We start from the raw sequence: 22,666 nt of genomic DNA, 5'->3' as shown, positions 1-22,666 counted from the left end.
TATAATTAATGAATACCATTATAAACAAAAATATTTGAAAAATAATTAAAGACTCGCAAAAATTTTAATACTAGTGCAACGGTGATTTTTTTTATTTTGTTGTTTCATTTACTGGAAGGTACGACAGACAAATACCCGGTGTAGATCAAAATTTTGCTAATGGGGGGGGGGGGGGGACTACAATTTTTCTCCCCGATCTGCGCCGTAAAAAAAAAAAAAAAAAAAAAATCGCACCGCCAGTAGGAGGGGTTGCCGCCGCCCATAATTGGGTCCGGCACCTGGATCTGCCTATGGAATGGATGAGGAATAAGGAAAGGGGAGACAAATAAAGGTGCCCCCTCCCGTAATATATCAAATATTTGTTAGTGGATTTTGTCGTTCATTCTCAAGTGAGGACTTATTTTTCAACTTTTCCCAGGAATTTTGTGTATGGAATGATTTTTTCCTAGCATACTAGGTCTTGAATGCCCCCACTTTGGAAAATCCTGGATCAGCCCCTGTCAAGGTGTATATAGATGAAACTAAACTTGAATAGGGCTCCACATTAATGATTTTCAGAATTTAGCCATTTCCTATTTTCCCCGTTTAACACTGTGAGGTGAATAATTCAAATGCTTTCACCATCGCTACCATAGAAGGATCCAGGGGGCGGTCACCCCCCCCCCCCCCCCCTGTTGGCGGATTAAAGACCAAAAAATGGAGAAAGGAAGAAGAAACAGAAGGAAAAGAGAGTGGAAAAGGAAGAGGGGAAAAGGGAGGGAGAAAAGTGAATAAAATTAGGGAGGGGAGACTTTGATGATTAAAAAGAACATGCAAAATTGAAATTTTCGCTCGCGCTTCGCACTCGCATTGCTCATTTTCGATGAGTACATAATTATTGCTCAATAGGCTGATATATATGAGCTTGACATTTAAGCTTTGCAGTCAAAATACAAAACATATACTGTACGGTCAGCTAGGACATTGAACTTTCATTATTCTTTTTTATTTATACCTCGGTCACATTTGCTCTGCGGCGGCCGTACGGAGAGTCGAAACAGCCGTTTTATTCATTTTTATTCAAACCACCTATATTTAGCTGGCACAAAAAAATGTTTAACGACTGTTTTCTACTCGCCGTAGAAAAAGTGTGACCGAGGTATAACGAATCAATAAAAAAGTGCTTTGTAAAATATTCGTTTTATGATCTGAGTATCAACATTTTTAGCTCACGCTGTGCCCTAGCATTATTTCATTTGTGGAGTACCTATCCTCTTCATGTAGGCCCTATTCCATAAATTTATCAAAATATAACTTTTTAAGGTCTGATTGTCAAATCTTATCAGCTAGCATTGCATGCACGTGCTTAAATTGGTGAGTTATGTATACCTCAAATATATATAAATCAAAGTACTTAAAATCGCCTTTTCATGACAGTTTTTTTAGTTAATAATAAGTTTATTAAATTAAAAATTTGCTCGCAATTGCCGTTCACATTAATTTCTAAAAGTACGTTACCGGTAATTAATGCATCATATTCATAATTACAAAAGTGCTTATAATGTCCAGGGTTAACACTTTAATATCAACAAATTTAGAACTCTCATTAGGCTTATTAGATTAGTAAATAAGATATTAATAACATTTCATTAATTCCTAATACCGTAATTAAGTTGTCACTTTTTCAAAATGGAAGATCGACATGTTTCTTTTTGCGCTTGGGAAGAGGAATCGGAAGACATTCATAATTATGATGAAAAAATGTCCTTAGAATGTCCCGGTCCTAGGCCAGAATAACTTCAGCTCATGCTTTGCATTCGCCTCATTTTTTAAGAGCAATCCATGTCCACTTTACGATTATTTTCCTGCACAGTGCAGTGCTTAATTTGACCTTTTCACATCGGAATATCCAATATTATCAGTTCGCGCTTCGCGCTCGCATTATTGATTTTCCGTGATAAAAAGTGTATTAAGAATGCACAAATTCTAGAACACGCATGTTTATTGAGACGGGCTGCTTATCCTTTATTGAAAACAGCATGCTTAAATTATCTCGCTTCAGATTAGAATATAAAAAAATTTCTTCTCGCTCTTGCATTATAAAATAATGTAAGACGGTAACCAATTACCCACCCTTTTCACGATTTAGAAAACATAAATATAAAATAGTGTTCCTTTTTAGGTCTATATATCTCAATTGTTATCCGCTCACGCTTCGTGCTCCCACTGTGTTCTGTTCATACACAAAGTGCTTGGAATGTCTATTTTTATGGTCAGAATTTCAAACATTTTAGCTCGAGCTTTGCGCTCGCATTATTTTGATTGAAATATGCATCGTCTTCTTGGCTAACTGTAAACCGCCATTAGCAAGTCCCTTTTCGATCAGGCCAGAACGTATATTTCTCTCTTTTCTTACTTACTTTTTTTTTTGCTCCTTCGCGCTCGCAGCAATTTTAGTAAAATACGCATCTTGTTCAATTTCACAAACATTGCCCGGAATGTTCAATTTTGAGGATAAAAAACATGAAATTTCAAAAATATTTTAGCTCACGCTTCGCACTTGCACTATAGGGGCTATGAGATTATTGTATATTGTGTTTTGTGTATGCTGTTTAATGAGAATAAAGAAGTGACTGTTTGGACTACCCCTATTAACTTTGAGCGGCTGATTGTGGAAAATACGGGTGCAAATATTTTTCGGCCCCTTCCCCGGTTTATTTCCAATTTGTCTAATTGCCAACTCGTCTACTATCGTTTGGTCCATCAGTTCGTCAACTCACCACATAGTCTTTTTTTTTTCATTTAGTCTAATGCCATTCCGTCTAATGACCAGTGGACCCAAAAGTCATTTGGTCCATATACCATTTCATCTAATTGGACTATAAGTGTATTATTGTGCAAAATGAATGAAAATAAAATGGGTATTAGACCAACCGGTTATGAGACTAAATGGTCATAGACGAGATGGTTATTAGACGAAGTGATGATTGGACCAAATGGTTAATTAATGGACCAATGGCTGTTAGACGAAATGTTGATGGACAGATTGGCATTAGACTAAATGAAAGTAGACCATGTAATGAGTGGACAAGTTGGCCGCAGACGAATTGGCACCCCCCCCCTATTGGCGATAGATCCGCCCATGCACTACTACTTCTTTCTTATCTCATTATATGATCTCTCAGTTCCATATCCCCCCTCTCTCTCACTTTTTCTACGAGGACTCTTTTATCGTATGCATATCTTCCTTCGATTTCCTCCCCCCTCTCTCTTTCCCTCTCATGACTGCTGTTCCTTTATAGTTAATTCCCCTCTTTTCTCTCAAACCCCCTTTCTGTCTCAACATCTTTGCCCCCCCCCCCCCCTCGGCATCTCTCCCATTCGTGAATTTCATTCAATTATTCTACCCCTTTCAATATCTCCAACATGCTTCTATACTCCTCAATGTGCCATACACACCTTGAGAGAGAAAAAAAAAAACCCTCAAGAGATATATGGGCAGAAATAGCATGGGTCAAAGAAAGAAGCATTAATGGTTCAAGATTATGGGATTCACAGAATTTAATGCATATGTAGAGTAAATACATGGTTATAATGTAGTAACATATTGATAATGGCAGTTAAAAGGAGGGTAATCCTTGTGACTTGGCCTTATAAAAATTTTGGCTCGCGACTTGCGCTCGCATAAACGGTTAAAAATATTACCTGATACATCATATTCATAATTACAAAAGTGCTTGAAATTTCCAGTTTTCATACCATGTTATCATCAGATTTCGCGCCTCATTAGGCATTTATAGATCAGATATTAATTTTAATGGTTAAATTGTCCTTTCTGTTTCATCTCGCTCTTAGCAAGAGGAATAGGAAGATATTCATCACTTTCATGTCCCGGTCCTTTGTCAAATCTATCAGCTCTTTATTAAGTGCGATCCAAATCCACCTCACAAAGTACTTGAGCTGAAATTGACCCCTTTTTCAGATCAGAATGTCAAATATTTTAAGGTCGCGCTTCGCGCTCGCTTTGATTTTCAATTTCATGTTAAAATATATATTCAGAATGCCTAGATTGTAGGCCTAAATCGGAAACACGCGAGCGCATGTCTATCTAGATACTCAACTTGTTAGTATTTCAACCATTATCCAGTTTCTGAAAAACAAAATTCTGCTAGCGCTTTGTGCTCGCATTTTTTATGTAGGAAGAACCCCTATTACTCATCCTTATTATACAAAACAGGAATAGAGTGTCCCATTTTTTAGGTCTAAATGTCGATTTTTTTCCGCTCGCGCTTCGCGCTCGCATTAATTGTTTTATAACGACGATCCTGTTCATGGTCACAATAATTGATTAAAATTTTCCATTCTTTATGTAGAAGTGTAAAAAAAATATCGGCTCGCGCTTGCATTATTTTATTGTTGAAATATGTAACATCTCCATGGCTAAGTGAAATAAGCAGTCCTTAACAGGTACCTTTTTGATCAGTTCAAAACGTATACAAAAATCTTATGCTCGCGCTAATTTGCGCGAGCATTATTAAAGTAACAAAGATCGGCAATTTGACATCCTTTCCATGATGATTTAAAAGACATGACTAGACATGTCTCGTTTTTAGGTCTAAATCTTCCAATTTTGTGCTCGCGCTTCGCATCAATTGCTAAGTTATATACCTATCCTGTTTAAGTTACAAAAAGTGCCTATGATTTCAATTCTGTTCGCACTTCGCGTTCTTAGTAATTATTTAGTTGCATACACATCTTTTTCATGATAAACATTGCCCAGAAATTTCAAACTTTGGGGAAAAACATATTTTTTGTAATAAATTAGCTCGCACTATATAAAAAGGGTTATGATATTATATATTTATGTTGATTTATAAGACAAAAGCTAAGAAGTGACATTTCTTCAAAGAAACAAATATAAATCATATTCGCGCGGCCGATTGGGGAAAAATAATGGTGAAAAAAAATTGCCCCCCCCCCCCTTTGGCGAAAGCTGGATCCACCCCTTCATCCTATTTATTTCTCTCCTTCCGTCCATCTCTCCATTCTTCCAGGAGCCGCGGAATAGTTTTGAAAAATGTTTTTTCAAAACTTTTTTTTTGTATTTCTACCAATAAATTAATGAAAATAATGCGGTACAAAAATCAATGTCATTCTTCTTCCTGTTTTAAACTATATACGTGTACAAAAAACGCACCACCAGCTAAAAAAAAACAAAAAAACTTGGGGGTCACAACCCGAGCACCCCACTTCCCAGGGCCATATACAAGGATTCTAATTTATTAATTTTAACGAAAGCATGAGACATCATTTGTTGAAAAAAAATTAAAGAGAGCTATTAATGACTGCATGTGGTCCTACCGGTACGCTAGATCTGCGCACAAAACTGCTTTCATATGACACGCAAAAGGGATAAATCTTAGTGGAAAAGTGGGATAAAGCAAACAGGATTTAGAAACTGCCTTCGTTGGCGTTCAATAATATGGGTGGTATGATACAAATTCTGCTAGCTTATTCGTACTATTATTTCTGGCCATTGTACTTAGATCTATATTTTAATGTGGAAACATTTTTAAATTTTTTTTATGATACAAATCGAGCGAGGCAAGTACAATGATATGGGGCAGAGTTCCAAGTCTTCATGCCCCAGACTGAATATATTTTGACATCAACTTACTCCAAAAACAAGTGTTATGTTTTATTTTGTATTATTCATTTTTTAAGTATAAGGTAAAATTATAAGTCTCGGAGTGTCAGTTAATGCTGCAAAAGATGTATAAGGCCTACTCTTTTGCAGCACTATCCAGCTACCGCGGCAAGGACGCCCTCCGAGAAGGTAGCCATATCAAAACTCAAAACAAAAAATTCCACTTAGATTACTGGTGGATCCAAGGGGCATAATTATCGAGAGCCAAATTTGTAATTTGTAACATAAACATGCCCCTTGAAAGTGAGGATATATATAGGCCCAATTTTTTTGCTTGTCAATTTTTAGGGACGAAATTTTGGATTTTTTGTAAAAACATTTTGTAATGCTTATCAAATTTGCATCGGGAAAATGTGCCTCCATAGGCCCTGTCCCCCTTAATTTGAGGTGGGGACCATTGGCAACGGAAAGCAAAAATTTAGGGGGGGGGACCACCAAAATTTTGTGAAAAGCCCCCCCCCCAAAAAAAAAAAAAGTTTATCAACCCAAATTTTAGGGGAGACCACATGAAATTTTTAGGGGGGTCCACTGGAATTTAGGGGGCAGGCAGGAAAAAAAAATGACAAGCAAAAAAACAAAAGGTTATCAACAAAAAAAATTAGGGGGGGGGGCGATTGTCCCCCCACCTCAAATTTAGGGGGGACACGACCCCCCCCCCCGCTGCCTATGGGGGGACGTTGTTGTGTTTTTTTTGGCTAATTTTTTTTTTCGGTCCCCCCCCCCTTTTTTTGACAAAAATGTTGGTGCCCCCCCTTAATTTTTTGACTGCCACCGCTAATAGTGCCCCCTCTCCTTTGGAAAATCCTGGACCCTCCCTTGCCTAGATATAGATGTTTAAAGAATTAATTATTTTGAAAGTCAGAGTGCCCCTGCCCCCCCCATGCTTTAGTTATCATGGCATAAAACTTATGTCATATCTAATCCTTATATCAGCAAGAGGTCAGAGCATACAGTATCCGTCACCAAACGACTGCATTTGAGCCATTTATTTTCTCTTTTCTCTTCTTTCTATTTTTGGTTGTTATTTAATCATTGTTTATTTGGATAAGCTCGGATCCGAGACTAACTGGGACGGTGAACGCACTTTCGTTCGAGTTGTGTATTAGGGTAACAATACGCCGAGGCGAGAAAGGACACGCCCACAATCCCTCGTTCAGTGCCGAGCTCTGAGAATACGTGTCGACGAAATTTCAAAATGAAATTTGTACACAAATCTGTCACAATTCGGACCCACTTTAGCCTCAGATTAACAGATAATTAGATCTCTTTGGAACACTAAAAGTCATTCACTTGGGGTTTTTTAATATGCTGATTCAGGTGAGGTACTTTTCAATGCTTTTAAACATAGATTTAAAAAATTAGATTTTCGTTTTGGGATCCCTAATAATAGCCTAATCCTTATAAAAACAAAAAATAAAATAATAATCGATTATAATACGTTTATAATACGCTCTTCCTATTAATTTCACCCTGTTTATTCACTGAGGATCCTATAGAAATATACTAGAAGTCTTTGACAAAAGGCTATCGTATGAGGCATGCGAGAAAGGGTAATATGAATATTCATAAGTCTAACTTAGTGGCGTAATTTCTTTTTCGATGGTTTGGCTGCGTGGCAGCCAGTGAATAAATCACTATTTTAACGGCCTTTTGTTTTTATTCGATTAGCTTCTTTTCATGTAATTTTTTTCTTCATTCTTTTCTCGTGTTCTAATTATTTCTTAGTTCTCCCTCGTGATTTCTTTTCACTTTCTTTATTTTTTATCCCCTTTTCCGTTTTGTTTTTATTATTTTCATATTTTGTTCATCTACTTTTCGTTTCGTAGTTGATTTTCTTTTCCTTTCTTTACTGTTTCATTCTTTTCTTTTTGACTTTTGCTCTTTTTTCTTCGTTTCTTGTCTTTTCTTTTCCCTTTCGTTTTCTTTTTTATTCTTTTTTTCTTTACTTTTCTACCTATTGTCTCTATATTTAAATTAGTTTCTTTATCATCTTTTTTTTTTTCGAGAGAGATTATGCACGTGGTGTTGCTTATTTTTTTTAATATGCATAAATTGAAAACAATTGATACACCTTGTGAGTAAAAAGATAATTTGATAGCCTATTTTATGTGGTTTGTATTGACGCTTGAAATGATGAAGCCTATTCTTTGCAAATAATGTATTTCCTTGTATTTAAGAAGTACTAGTAATTTGATATCATTTCATGTTTGTATTTTAGTATTATTCTATTGTTGTAAATTGTTGTACAAAATAATTATTCAGCCTTTGGCTGCGAGGCATGTTTTTAACAAACCATTATTGAATTGATTTTAGCCATATATATGGCTGCTATTTTTTCAAGCATTCAGCTTACGGTAGCTGGTCTCTGCATTTGAATTCATTTGTTATTGTTTACATGAATTATGTCTATATCTTCTTATAACCATAGGCGGCGGAAGTGGGGGCGGGGGGAGTATCCCCCCTAAATTTTAGGTGGGGTTACGAACCCCCCTAAATTTTTTGTTGATAACCTTTTTTTTTTTTGCTTCAATTTTTTTTTGCTTGTCATTTTTTTTTTGCTTTTCAAAAAAATGTGGTGCCCCCTAAAATTGTTGGCTTCCACCGCCAACTACATTGTCACCGTTGTAATTTGATCATTATGTATGTTTGATTTTAAATAATTGTTATAAATTTGCAATTTTGAATAAATGCAGAAATACCTGCTTTAAAAAGAAAGAGAAATGCTCGCATATATGACGTCACTAAAGAGGTGGGCCGATAACATAAATAATAATACACTCACTATACACATATAAACTTCACACCGGGAGAAAGCCTTACCTTATTCTTGTTACCTATCCAGGCACTGTCAGCTCTCTTATAAACAGGTCCGCTACGACCGGGGGTTGGGTATGGAATCTTGATGCTTCTGATTGTGTGCGTGTTGTGTAGTACCGGTATGTGTTGTGCTGCATTGGTGATGAGTGCAAATATTCCCGCCGGTGCCGAGATCGTGTGACGTTGTCTATTGTCTGCTTAAACTACTATTAATCCCCTAACACTATACTTCCCCCCACCCTAAAAAAAATTGGGGGGCCTATTTCCTATACAACTTAACATAACTTAATATACTTAACATAAGGTATAACTCAACCTAACATAAGGTAACCCTAAACATAAAATAAACATCAACATACATTTGTTTTTCCTCTTTTTTGTTTACTTGATCACATGTTTTTCTTTCTTTTTTTTTTCTTCTTCTTTGATTTTTCTTTTTCTCTTTTCTCCTTGATTTTTTCTTCTGTGACCTTTTTCTTTCATATTTTCTTTTTATTTTCTTCTTTTGTGATCGTTTTATTTTCTTTTGTGATCTTTTTCTTTTCTTTCTCTGTGATCTTTTTTGTGATCTTTTTCTTTTTTCTTTTCTTATTTGTTCATAAACATAAATATAACACAAATATATACATCAATATATACATCATTACCAAATCATACAAAATATTCTTACCTTGTCTCTGCCTTGATATAAATTAAATAAGCTCACTACGCTTATCTATGTACCTTAGTAAAAGAAACAAATATTTAAATCAATGAATATATACATATATGCATATGGGGTGTTATCAACCAACTAATCTATCTATATAAACTATAAGGGATGCATACAAATTAATTGGGTAATGAATCATAGATGATATTATAGGCATTCGTTTTATATTTCTTGTATCGCATTGAGATACACATCCTATAAAATAAATCGATTTGCACAGTGGCAGGCAGAGACAGGTGCAAGGGAGTAGCATTGCCCTGTTATTCGAGGCAATAGAGCTCCCTTGCTTTAATCTGTCATAACCAGGATTGATAGTGAATTCAAGATGGACACATTCCGAGGGGGCGCTCACATGAAAACGTTTCGTAGGATGCCTCCCAGAACGGGTCGCTTTCTTGTATTACAAGTTGCACACCTGGCTATATGCAGATGTGAGTGTCTTCCGACATGCCGTATCGGTATTACCGAGAGCTACCGATCCCAGCATGCCCTGCTGAAGGAGGATCATGACTAAGCTGGATGATGTAATGTCGTAGTGATTCAGAAATCATCATGACATCACGCTCATCCTGCTCCATCAAGATAACTCCTTCTCTATAAAGGTAGAAGAGTTCCCTGTTTGTCCACAAAAACTTTCCCTCTGGCGGGAGGAGAAACAGAGTCTCTTCAGCCGGCTCTTTCTTGTATGTTAACCACTTGCAGGGGGGCTCGAGGAATTGGTTCCGCATGATCTCGACTAAATCGTCAGAAGGCGGTTCCTCTGCCACCTCAACTGGGTCAACTATTCGGATCTCAAATGAATTGGCTTTGTTGAAGGATGTTTCCATGCACATTACAGTAAAATATTCAACAGCCTCATTTGGGACCCTTTTTCTTTGACCTAATGGCACATCATTGTCTAATCAATCAACAAAGTGTACCAATCTATTTCTTTTAAAGTAGAAGCCTTCTCAACTCCTGTTCCCCTGGGGCCAGCCCCTCAATAGAGCGGCTCCAGGGATTCGGAAGTTGAAGAGTAGATCCGATTCATAAGTATCCACAATGGGACACATTCTGAAGGTTCTACGTCAGGTCCTACAATCAAGAGTTATAAGCCTTCCCAATCATATCACCTTGTTTTATGGATCTTCTCTTTGTATGATTGGTAGGTCTTCACCATTCATAGTTAAGATAGCATTTGGGATGCTAATATTGGCATCGTGTTTTCGCAACAAGTCGATGCCAAACAACATCTCATCTGCTATCGGAGCTACATAAATCTTCTCGCTGAGTATTTGGGTACCCAGCTTGATATTGATAGGCCCTACAACCATGCCATCCATTGTCATATCTCGGCCAGCCCCCTTAAGGAGTACACGCTTAAGGATGGGTGGCCGAGGCTGGAGGCGATTGAATAGCCTATCTGATATGATGGTGACAGCTGCCGCAGTGTCCAAAACAGATGTAATGGACTCTTTGCCAACTGTCAGCTCAACACTCAATGTTGAAGTAGACACAATTCTACAAATGACTACTTCAACCTGTTGATCTTTAACCTCACCAGAAATGTCTGGTGGCCATGGTGGATTCCTCCAAGGGACATCTAATACCTCAGAGAATTTCGGGCTCCCTGGACTTGCTTGTGAGTCCGGTGCCCGTGTGTTACCATGGTCTTGTGGTATTAGGCTGTCCTTTAATGGAATGGAGATGGTGGGGGTGGCGATCTGTGATCGGATCGGGGATTCCCCATCTCCTCCGATCCCTGTCCATTTCCCTCCTCCTCGAAGGTGACAGCCCTAAGTTGTCTTTTCTGAGCAGGCGATCTCCCTCTGGGGCAGGCCCTACTGAAATGGCCTTCTTCCCCACAGTTGAAACAGCCTGCGAAGTTTCGCTGCCGATCGGTTGTTGGAAGGCCCGAAGATGGTCTTCTGCCTCCTTCTGACCGATCTGGCGTTCTATTAGAGGTATACCTCGGCCTGTCTGATGTACCCGGAGCTCGGCCGGAGGTATATTTTGGTCTTTCAGGTGTGACAGGGGCACGGCCGGAGGAGTAACTCGGCTGGCCTCTTGACACCGACAAAAGTTCTTTAGTACTCCGAGACAGATCCGTGATTGCAGCAACCATCGAATCCATCTTGGAGGCCCACATTGCATTCTGAGCCTCCAGAGCACTGATTCTAGCCTCAAGGCTAGAATTTCCTTTGGTGGCAGCTTCCGGAGGAGACGACTCTTGTACCCTGAGGTCATTCTTATCTTCTCCTACAGAGAGCTGCCTTACTTAGTTTCTCAGCCTAGGGCCATGCTTCTGCATGGTCTTCTGGGTAAACTGAAACCATTTGTACTTGGTCATGGCTTCATCTAATGTCCCAGGCCGAGAAGTCAGGACATGATGCCCTGCATCTTTGTCTTGGGCACCTTGGCAGAACCTTGCCACTACAAGTTCTTGGACGAACTTGTCAGGTAGGCCTACGAAGGCCTGACCTGCAAGGGTCATAAGCCTATCTGCCCACTTGATGATGTCTTCATCCGAGCGTTGAAAAACCGATTGAAATTGCATCCTAGTAACTTCCGGCTCCTCCTGGAGAGCGAACCGCTTCTCCAACTTGGTAACCAAGTCAGAGAAGGCGATATTTGGATTGCTCTCCTGGATGAGGGCCATGAACTTACTGGCTTCGGCCTCCAACGCCAGACACAGCTGATATTTCTTGTCTGCATCAGACATGCCATGTCTTTCGGTGTAAAGTTGGAACTTTGAATAGAAGGCCGCCCAACTTCCCTTGCCGTCGAACGAAATGGTCTTCGGCAAAGAGGTTGGTCTAGAAGGGGGCCTTCTGTCCTCATACTCTGATACCACAGGTCTTGAGGCCGAAGAAAGTCTGGTGACCCGGGGCGGCTGATTTCTTGTTGGCAGCCCCAAGTATCCAGGACTTACTGATGGCCTTGTGGTGTTTCTATTTTCACTGTATACTGGGCCTCCATGTCCATCTCTTTGGGGTCCAGCGCCTTGATACACAGGGTTGCTACCCCCATGTTGCAAGTCACATGGTCCTTGGGGAGAGGTTTGCGGGGCCACAGTGTTAGGGTAGTGTGGCGGATATCTGCCTCCAGCCCATGGTGGGCAATATCCACCGTAGGCGGCAGCAGGGTTGCAGTATGGAGGAGCTGGTTGTCCAATTCCTCCGAATGGCATCATCTGCATCATCCTAAACATCACGCCATACATTTCCTCGTACTGCGCTTGCGTAAAGTGTGGAACAGCCTGTGGATAGCTATGTGGAGGTGTCTGGGTAGTTTGGTTTAACATTGCTGGTCGGCCACCCTGAGCTCTGGGAGCCTGACCATGCAAATCTACCTGTGCACGAGGACCACATTGGAACTGGGGTCCTGGTGGGGTAGCTAGTGGTGGTGTAACTGGATGGGGACCCTGTGGTGGGAACAGGCCATCGTTCCATCCTAAAAATCCAAATTGGTTAGCCCAGAGGGACTTAGCCATATCTTCTGGAGAGGCCGAAGGCTGCTGAGTAAAAGCGCCACCTGGCCTCCCCCCTGTGAAAAATAAGGGGGCCTCCCCGTCCTGTGTCTGAGAAGACTGGCCTACAGCACCCCGAGTGCTATGTGCACGGGTGTGCTGTGGCCAAGCCTCAAACGCCTGGCTCACGGGGGGCTCCTTTGATGGAATCATTGGAACGCTCGTAGAAGGCTCGTCTCCTTCAGAGCGCACTTTTTCTGCGGTCCACATTATGAGCCGTTGTTGTTGGCTCATAGTCAAAGGCGTAAACTAATAGTTCCGCCTTCGGTATGTGAGGTATTGACATGAATGTATCCGGAGTAAGGTCAGCCGCCTCCCTCGCGTGTAGAATGCGGTTGGCGGTGGCCATACCCACTCCGGGCAGACTCATCAATTCCTCAGACGAACAAAAGTTGATTTTGATTCTTGGAATGTTGCTCGCCATCTTGATGTAGAAATTAATCAGTAACAAAAATTAAATTCCAAAATTGAACTGTAATTAACCAAAAATTATCCTGCAGACTTTGTCTTGCGGATAAAATCAAAATAAATCTGGGACAAAATTAACTTTTTGAAAAAAAAATGAAAGAGAATTAACAGAACTAACCTCACAATATCCTGAGAATGTAATCAAATTAAAATCCAGAGGCTACCTTGCCTAAAAAATAAAATTCCTAATACTTAGGAGAGAAAAGAAAAAATGCAAACAATCGAACGCTCACTTGTTCAAAGAAAGATATGAAAAATATATAGAAATAATTTCAAATAAATAAATTCTTATTATTTATTTATTTCTTTTCTTCTGTTTTTTGAACAAAAGTTAATATTTACAAGTACAATTTATCTAAATATATACAAAATTTATTTAATTATACAATTTATAATTAATTGATTGAATATGAATTTAATACAAATGTCAGCAGCACAGCTCACAGCATTCACTCAACGGCAGCACCAGCAACAAAATATATTATACAACAGCAGCAGCAACAATTCAATTACACAACGGCAGCAGCAATAAAACAAAATAATTAATACAAGACTGAATTTCCTTATCTCCTGAGACGCGTGACCAAAAATAATAAATTCCTAATAATTAACAGCAGCAGCAGCAGCAGCAGCAAATTTCTGGTGTTTTCTCCAAAAAACACCCAGAAATATATTTACTACAAAAAAATACTAACAACAGCAGCAGCAGCAGCAGCGCGGCGGTCAAAGGAGAAAAGCAAATTCAGGCTTGTAATAAAATAATCAACTCACAACATCAATAATATTCAGCAATCCATTCACACCACATCAGTAAACACAGTCAAACGCAATCAAAATTTCATCAAAGTTAATCACACTCGGTGGCCACAAAAATATATCCTAACAAGGGAAGATTTAAATATATGGTCAACAAAATGAGTGGATATTTACCCTAAATAGTACAACGTATAATGTTTTGTCCAAAAAAATCCGATTAGCTCCTGTCTAGCTAGCCGCTGAATTCCTTCAAGGCCAGCACGGCAGTGCCGATCGGTAAAAAAATAGAGTATATTTACGGAACTAAAAATCAAACTTTTTCCACCAAAAAATAAAATCTCAAACTAAAATAATATGTTACTTTTTGTTTTATTTACTATTATGGACGAAACAGAGTCAAACAGCTCAAATTAATAAAAAGCCTAAAATTTTCAAGATGGCGGCGGCTTTTTTATATTCGGCCACGGCCAACGCAGATTCTGCAACGGCGTTGGCTGTGGCGAAGTAAAGAAAATGTTTTGCCGAAAATAAAATAAAAATCGCTTTAATCCTCGTCGCCAGTAAAGAGGTGGGCCGATAACATAAATAATAATACACTCACTATACACATATAAACTTCACACCGGGAGAAAGCCTTACCTTATTCTTGTTACCTATCCAGGCACTGTCAGCTCTCTTATAAACAGGTCCGCTACGACCGGGGGTTGGGTATGGAATCTTGATGCTTCTGATTGTGTGCGTGTTGTGTAGTACCGGTATGTGTTGTGCTGCATTGGTGATGAGTGCAAATATTCCCGCCGGTGCCGAGATCGTGTGACGTTGTCTATTGTCTGCTTAAACTACTATTAATCCCCTAACACTATACTTCCCCCCCACCCTAAAAAAAATTGGGGGGCCTATTTCCTATACAACTTAACATAACTTAATATACATTTGTTTTTCCTCTTTTTTGTTTACTTGATCACATGTTTTTCTTTCTTTTTTTTTTCTTCTTCTTTGATTTTTTTTTTCTTCTTTGATTTTTCTTTTTCTCTTTTCTCCTTGATTTTTTCTTCTGTGACCTTTTTCTTTCATATTTTCTTTTTATGTTATAACACTATATCACAAATAAAAAAAAATAAAACTCTATTATTATTTAACGAGATATATAATCCTGTATCCCCCCCCCCTCCCTGTTATCAAGTCAATATACACCAAACATATTTCCTCGCACTTCGGGTTATTATTGTTTTATTTAGTGACACATGCTTCTTTTTCATGACCACTTTAAGTGATTTCCCCATGTTATGGTCTTAATATAAAACAGTTCCTATCCGTGATTTTCATTATTGGATTGTTGAGATCTGTCTACTCTCCATGAAGTCCTAAAATCAGTCCTTAAAATGTCCCCTTTTCTGATCTGAATATAAAAATTTTTCAGCTCGCGCTTATCGCTCGCCACATTTGGTCAGTGAAATACGTATGGTCTTAATGAATTCCTACAAACAAGCCTGAGAATGCCCCATTTCAGGTCTGAATTATCTAAATTTTCAGCTCGCGCTTCGTGCTCATAATATTTGATTAGTGAGATGCATATGATAATCATGATTACAATGACTACAAAAAGTGTTTCATGTGTTCAGATGTAATTATAACAAAATCAGCAAGCACTTGGCACTCGCATTAGATGACTATGATGAGATTTATACTCATCATAGATTCCTAAAATATAGTCTTTAAAATCTCCCTCTTTTAGGTCTGAATATAACAAATTTTCCGCTCAGTAGCGTTGTCCTTAAAATGTCTTTATTAGGTCAGTATACCTGCGCGCACACTAATTGACTAAACAAAAATTGCTGGTGACCCCCCCCCCCAATGCCGTGACCCACGGTACGCCACTGAGTGTGACATCAATTCCCATTGTTTGTATGTTTACGAGCATTTTTTTCATACCATGTGTATTTTGGTAGAGCACGATGAAATCCCTCTGAAACACTAATTTGGTGGGAATTGGCCCATGGTGCCTTGTCGTTTATTTTCACTTGGACTGGTCTACTAGCCATTTCGTCCAGTTACCAAATCGTCTACTATCATTGGTATGCCATCAGTCTACTACCCACATGGCCTAATTGCCATTTCGTCCACTCACCATTTTGTCTAACAACCAGTTGGTCCAATAACCATTTAGTCCTAACCATTTGGTCTAATTGGACTAAGTGTTAATCGGTTAAAATTATTGGAACTAAAATGGATATTAGACCAAAAGGTTATGAGAGGAAATTGTCATAAACGAACAGGTGATAAGACGAAGTGATGATTGGAATAAACGGTTGGAGCGAAATTTAGATGGAATGTTAATTAGACTAAATTAAAGTAGACCATGTGGGAAGTGAACGAGTTGGCAGTAGACAAATTGGAAATTTACCTTAGATATGACCTCATGAAATATGAATACATGATTTGCCCCTTTGTAATCTAGGAACCAGTCCAATGATTTATTGACTTCAATGGGGCTAATTATGTATACCTAATTTTATGGCCTAATGTAACGGGATTCATTAGGTCTTAAAGCCCCTATCAGCCTATATGCCTACGGACCGATTCCCACCATGTTTGGATGTGGAGGTATTTCATCATGCCCTACCAAACTAGGCCTATAAATCACTCAAATTCGAAGAAGAAAAATTTCGTGACGTCATCACTTTGGTACTCTATAATTTTATTTTATCTAGTAGACTCCAGTAGATTTATAAATTGGGCCACTTGATTTTCAACTGGACCACTGCCAGTACTAACAAAATTGGATGGTGCTGTTTACGTGGTTTAGTTATTTGCATTTTTTAAAAGCAATAAATCATACTTTAGAGTGACAATGCAAAAGATTCTGAAGAAGTATGTGTAGAGACTTAGAATAGGCCCTATATTTCAAATTAGAGCAGAAAGATTAATTTATGAACCATCTATTCCATCTCATTTAGAATTAGCTTCACGGTACCGTACGCCATGACGTATTTTTCTTTACTTGGGCAAGTGTTGGTCCTGAAAAGGACCACCCAATCTCTTTAAAAAATGATAAAAAAAGACGTGTTGCATTTTGACCAAGAAAGATCAGTATGGAATCCAGTTGAGTACTACTAGATTAGGACACAAGTAATAATATTGTGACCAGTAACAAACTCCAGTAGACTAATATTATATTAAGACCACTTTAATTTCGAGTTAGTAATTCAAGATCAGTTTGACAAGTGGAATTTCAACTTGTAACTTTTTAAATTGACTGGTCTAGCTTAGTTGATCCAGTCTAATTTCATATGGACAAATATACGCGCAGCACTGAACCAGTACGACAAGTAACCAATGTTGCAATTTCCAGATCGAGTTACCAGTTGAAATTCTACTGGTCAGACTGGTCCAGTTTAAACTGGTTCTTTTGTGATTTATTACTTTCTCCATTAGTTTGTGATGGAGGGCAAAGCACGTGCTCTTTCCGTAACCCGTTGGGAGAATCACGAGACTGTCATTTCCTCTCTGGGCCTCTTCCAGGGCCTGTTTTTGAGGCACCTTTAATTTTATTGCAAATTCTTCTTCAAGTTCCTCCATATTTGCAACGCGAACTACGTTTCTGACGTCAATGTCGACTCAATATTGACCTTGATTCTAACTTATTACATCTCTAATTTAAAAAAAAATGTATTATTTGTAAACGCAGTCATGTTTGTTCATAATATACAGATTGAGATAAATATAATTTTAATGAAATGAATTCTTCTTTAAATAATGTTTTTTTTTCTATGTTAAATGCAAGCAAGATTGATATCCATTACTGAAATACCTAAATCGCGATTTATTTGAAAAGCAAGTTCGTGATTCGACCGAAGTTTTCTTATCTCTTCTTGTTATGCATATTCATTAACCTTAACAGTGACGACATCTTATAAATATTCATGTTGCGCATGCGCATACATGTTTTTCATTTAATTCAACATGGCGATTCGTACGAAATCCGAAAATTGATCCTCTAATGTACGATTCCATCGAATTTTCGTAATTTTAAGGAGAACGTATTTTGAACTCAGTTTGTTTAGGTAAGGTCAGTCCTAACTGTCGTATTTTTGGTTTCGTTTTATCATCCATGTTTTTGTAATTTAGCAATAAATCTAGTGCATCAGTGCACTCCGGTGAGAACGAGTGGCAGCGTTCAGGACCTCGACACTGTCTAAAGACGTCGTGTCGAGGTTCCCGGGGCAACTTTCCTAGTAAAAGTACATCTAGCCATAAATAATTAAATCATGTACCGGTACATGGCCCACTCACACGTATTGCGAGGTTAGTATTAGTACCGGTATACTAACCTCGCACCACGAACCGCGTTTGGCAGTGGATTTCTAACTAGTACTGGTAGTAGTGGGTCGCGTGTGCTGGGATCTCACTTCTTGGGTCCACAACACACGACTTCTATGGCTTGAATTTTCTGTGCGCGGCGGCATGTAATGAACCCTTGGCCATGCCCATGGGATAAAGCTTCATTTCCGACATTTCTACGCTCTCGGTTTTATTTTTAAACAAGAATTCTTTTAAAAAATGAGAAAAATATTGTGAAAAGATGGAAGAGACTTGCCCGATGTTTATGCCGCCATCTTGTTTCCTATTGTACTTCCCCAACGTTACGCGACGCACGCGTCCGTAATGGCGGCGTAAACATCGGGCAAGTCTCTTCCGTCTTTTCACAATATTTTTCTCATTTTTAAAATGAATTCTTTCATTGCAATTAGTTCCCTATTTCCACCTCCATTCACCAGTGTACAAGCGTGTGCATCCAAATCTACGAGTGGTTCCTTGACTTCCTTCCTTAAACCACAAATTTTGCTGAATTTTCTTGTTTTTATCTTATTAAGCTTAACATGATTTAATTTTATTTTGGTAATTCCTTTGGTCTGACTATTAAGTAACAATGAAAATCATGCATGAATGAGTATTTCCAAGTGAATAAACATGGTTGAGTATTGTTTTTACTTATTTAACTGAAAAAATAATTTGCCATCAAGAGCTAAAATGGGATTCAAACCTGTGCCATTAAATTTATGCAGCTCAGTCAGAGCTTTACAGTCAAACGGCATTATCAAGTGTGAGGCTTTAGATTTAATAGTCAACCTAGTAAAATGTTGTCCACTGGTTCATTGTACTTGCACTCTGCAACCACCCTAGCTGTGGTGAGTCTATGCAACATACAACACACACTAAAAAAATCTTTAAAATATCACTCTTGTAACAAAAAATACTCAGTTCAATTTATTTACTTCCATTTAACATTTTGGAATAATTTTGTTTTTAATTCATCAGAGCGCTCAAAAACTTTAATTTTTACCTTGTATTTGTGGGGCTCTCTATTGATGGAAAGTTTTAAAAAAAATGCCAATAACACTCTTTTAATTGAGAAAAAAACATTATTAAAAGAAATGAATTTACTTTAGAGCCAGTGTATATGATTAATAACTAATAGAAACTGACAGTGTAAAAAAATAAGCATTTATCCCAAGAACAAGAAAAAACAAGCTCAGCATTGCTAACCTTATTTCACCAGACAGGGCCAGGGGTTATGAACTGAGGACAAGGTTATGTTATAACCCAGTACATTGGATGAGTGGTTCATGGCGATGCCTAGGTAGTTTGTAGGTAAAGACCCTGATTGAAACTTTGATAAAAAAAGGGTCTCCACACAAAGACTAGCACATTTAAAACTTGCTGTTTCATTCTGAGTGAGAGGACCTTCACTGCACAGGCATTAAAGGCTGCATATTCCGACCCTTAACTTTAGTAAAGAATTTGCACAGCAAACTAGTGCTCAGGAAGTTTGCACACGCAGACCCTGATTGAAATTTTGATCAACAACTGGGTCTCCACACAAAGACTAGCACATTTAAAACTTGCTATTTCAAAAAAATGATTTACTATTTTCTTGCTGTTTCAAAAAATCATTAATTATTTTCTTCTTGTGTCCACAGCAATTTCAGACATGGATGCCACCAGTAACTCTGTGGGAGGTGAAGCAACAGCGCCATCACAGGTGAATATCTTACTCTAAATATGGTGTCTGTAAAGGGAAAACAAAGGTACCTCTGTTGTAATCTCATACGTCCATTTTCTGGACTCTAGTTTAATTAAAACTCTAGTCTAAAGACTAAGTTATGGCTTAATTATGGATCTAGCCACTTGTGCCACTAATCTCTAATGGTAGAAGTCCAATTTGCCAGTTATTTCACTCCATTCAGTGCCCATTCATAAATGTCAGGGAATAATAACTGAAATATTTATCTTCGCCATCGAAAATATGTGGCAAGAATACAGTAAAGATATGAATCAAATTGTGACATTTTTGGCTCTCCATGATTGGAGCACAGAGTTAGACTATTGGTTAGTTAAACTTGACTGCGGAATATTACAGTGGATGCAGAATCTATACTCTGTTATGTTCATTTTTGTATTGTTCGACATTTTACTACTTTGATGTACTCTTCATCGCCGAAATAAATGATAAATAATAGTAAATAAACATGAAGTACTTTCATCTCTCACCATAGGATACAGACACCTCTGTCAACATCAGCAATGACCTTCAATCAGGCTTTGGAAACGATGAAGGAGATGAGAGAAAGGACAGTAAGAAGTCTTCCTCTTCCAAAGGAAGTATCTTCCACATCGACACCACCCTCATCCACACCGTTCCATCCTCGGAACAGGCTACTGAACTCAAGGACTTGGGTGTCAGCGTGTTTGACCAGGAGGAGTTTGAACAGGGGGTTCTACAACAGGTGGACCAAGCCATTAATATTGAGGAGGCTAAGCTCTCCAGGCAGAGGGACGAGAAGGAGTTAAAAGGCGTGCTGGATGATATCAGGTAGAACTAACTGTGATTTGTAATTAAATGCCTTATTGTATTACACTTTAATTATTATGTATTAAATAATTATACAAGATCCAATAATTTTAAGCTTTTGATCCAAATACATAATTGAAAATCAGTAAAGATTAGTTACCTCCAAATTTTTGACTTCACACTTAATTTTTCCTCGGGGATATGAACCGTCTGATCAGAAGTGATGTAGCAGCGAAGAATTGGGTAAAAAGCTCTTGGAAGTGTGTATGTGCCCCATCACGATTTAGCGAACTTTCATTCAATTATGCGAGATTTTCTTTTGTTGATCGGGTGATCGCAATAAAAAGAACTGCATATTTTTTCTTCTGATATAAAACCACTTCTCAAGTGATGCACCAAGTCAAAGCACCTACTTATGTTTACCCAAAATGCAAACACGTAACGCAGACCAATCATGGACACTTCCGAGCAAGCGTACATATTCCTCATGCGCCACTAGCGTACCTACAGGGGGCAGAGGGGGCAGACTGCCCCCCTGACGAGTCTTGAAGACCTTTTTTTTTTTTTTTTTGCTTGTCAAATTTTTAGGCAGACGAATTTGCCCCCCCTGTGGAAAATCCAAGGTATGTCACTGTCATGCGCCAATAGTAGCCATGTGTGACAATATTTTTAAAATCTGAACATTGATAATGCACATATAAATAATACACTTTTTGGAAATTTAAGGTCCAAGCCCTCAAAAAATGATTAAACAAATGGTGCATTTTCCCATGGTACCAAATAGTGCATCAATATAGGATGGGCTGAAATTTTCAGGATATGATATTTCTAGCTTTCTGACATCCTATTACTAAGTTTTTATGAACTCCAATGGTCTCTTTTGAAGAAAAATAAAAACAGAGAGAGGGCGCTAGATATAAAAAAATCCCAAACTCCTGTTTTCCCAGAGGATCAACACTTTTGAAAGGCTGGAATGTTGGTAAGAACTGATGTATAATTCTCATTATTGACCTTTCAACAAAGCTTTGGACTTTCTTCAAATTATCCTATTTAATTTCTATAGACTCTGTACCTCCATTCATTGCCAAATGTGTTCTTCTGTTCATTTTTATCTGGTTCACATACCATAGATCTTCCCTTCTTTTGTTCACTTTGACAACCACTGACCAGGAACCTCTTTTCCTCTATTTATGTATCACCTGACCTCTGTTCCCTCCATAACTGTCACATGACACTCTCGTCCTCTTCTGATTGACCCACTATTTCTCTCTCCCTCTCTCTCTCTGTCTTCTGATTGGCCTACTTATCTCTGAATATTCATAAGGTTACACCATATTAAACCTTCCTTTTAATACTGGTGGAATGATGATTGTAATCCATGTCATGCATATTTATAGTTTTGGTAATTTGGTTGAATAAACCAAAGCATCTCTGAGCCAACAACTAAACTTAGATCATCTGCTTCTCTCCTCGTTAATTCTGAGACACGTGCCAACCTTCTGTGGTATGCTCCTCTGTAGGAGAGAAAAATGATTCAACAAATTAATATGCAGTGCAGGACTATGTAAGACAACCACCGGAAGACTTCATCTGTAATTGTTTTGAACATTTTACACAGATTGTGTCGTTCAGAGTTCCGTCACCTGCAGAAAGTAGCATCCAGTATCCGAGTGCCCTCTGTACCATCCATGGTTAGCAGGGAGTTGGAGAAGAAACTGCTGTCGGTCAAAACACAGAAAGAAAACAAAGTAAGAATAAAGATTTTTTTTCCTTATGGGAACCTATATTATGGTTGTATGAGATGAGATGGTGCTTTGATGCAAAGTATATGTTTTGGGTATTGGTAAAAATTGGGTGACTTAAGTT

General features: G+C 38.4%; 1 protein-coding gene across 1 annotated transcript in view; it reads left to right on the top strand.

Moving 5' to 3' along the window:
* LOC129269477 (DNA excision repair protein ERCC-6-like) overlaps positions 1–22,666 on the top strand; it is a 40,175-nt gene that overhangs the window by 2,886 nt on the left and 14,623 nt on the right. The window contains exons 3-5 of the mRNA XM_064105822.1: positions 19,929–19,990; positions 20,505–20,821; positions 22,419–22,548. Coding sequence (XP_063961892.1) covers positions 19,929–19,990; positions 20,505–20,821; positions 22,419–22,548 — 509 coding nt within the window. The remainder of the gene's footprint in view (positions 1–19,928; positions 19,991–20,504; positions 20,822–22,418; positions 22,549–22,666) is intronic.

The sequence above is a fragment of the Lytechinus pictus genome, chromosome 10 (assembly GCF_037042905.1).
Source record: "Lytechinus pictus isolate F3 Inbred chromosome 10, Lp3.0, whole genome shotgun sequence".
Lineage (NCBI taxonomy): Eukaryota > Metazoa > Echinodermata > Echinoidea > Temnopleuroida > Toxopneustidae > Lytechinus > Lytechinus pictus.
This window is presented reverse-complemented; position numbering and strand designations above follow the sequence as displayed.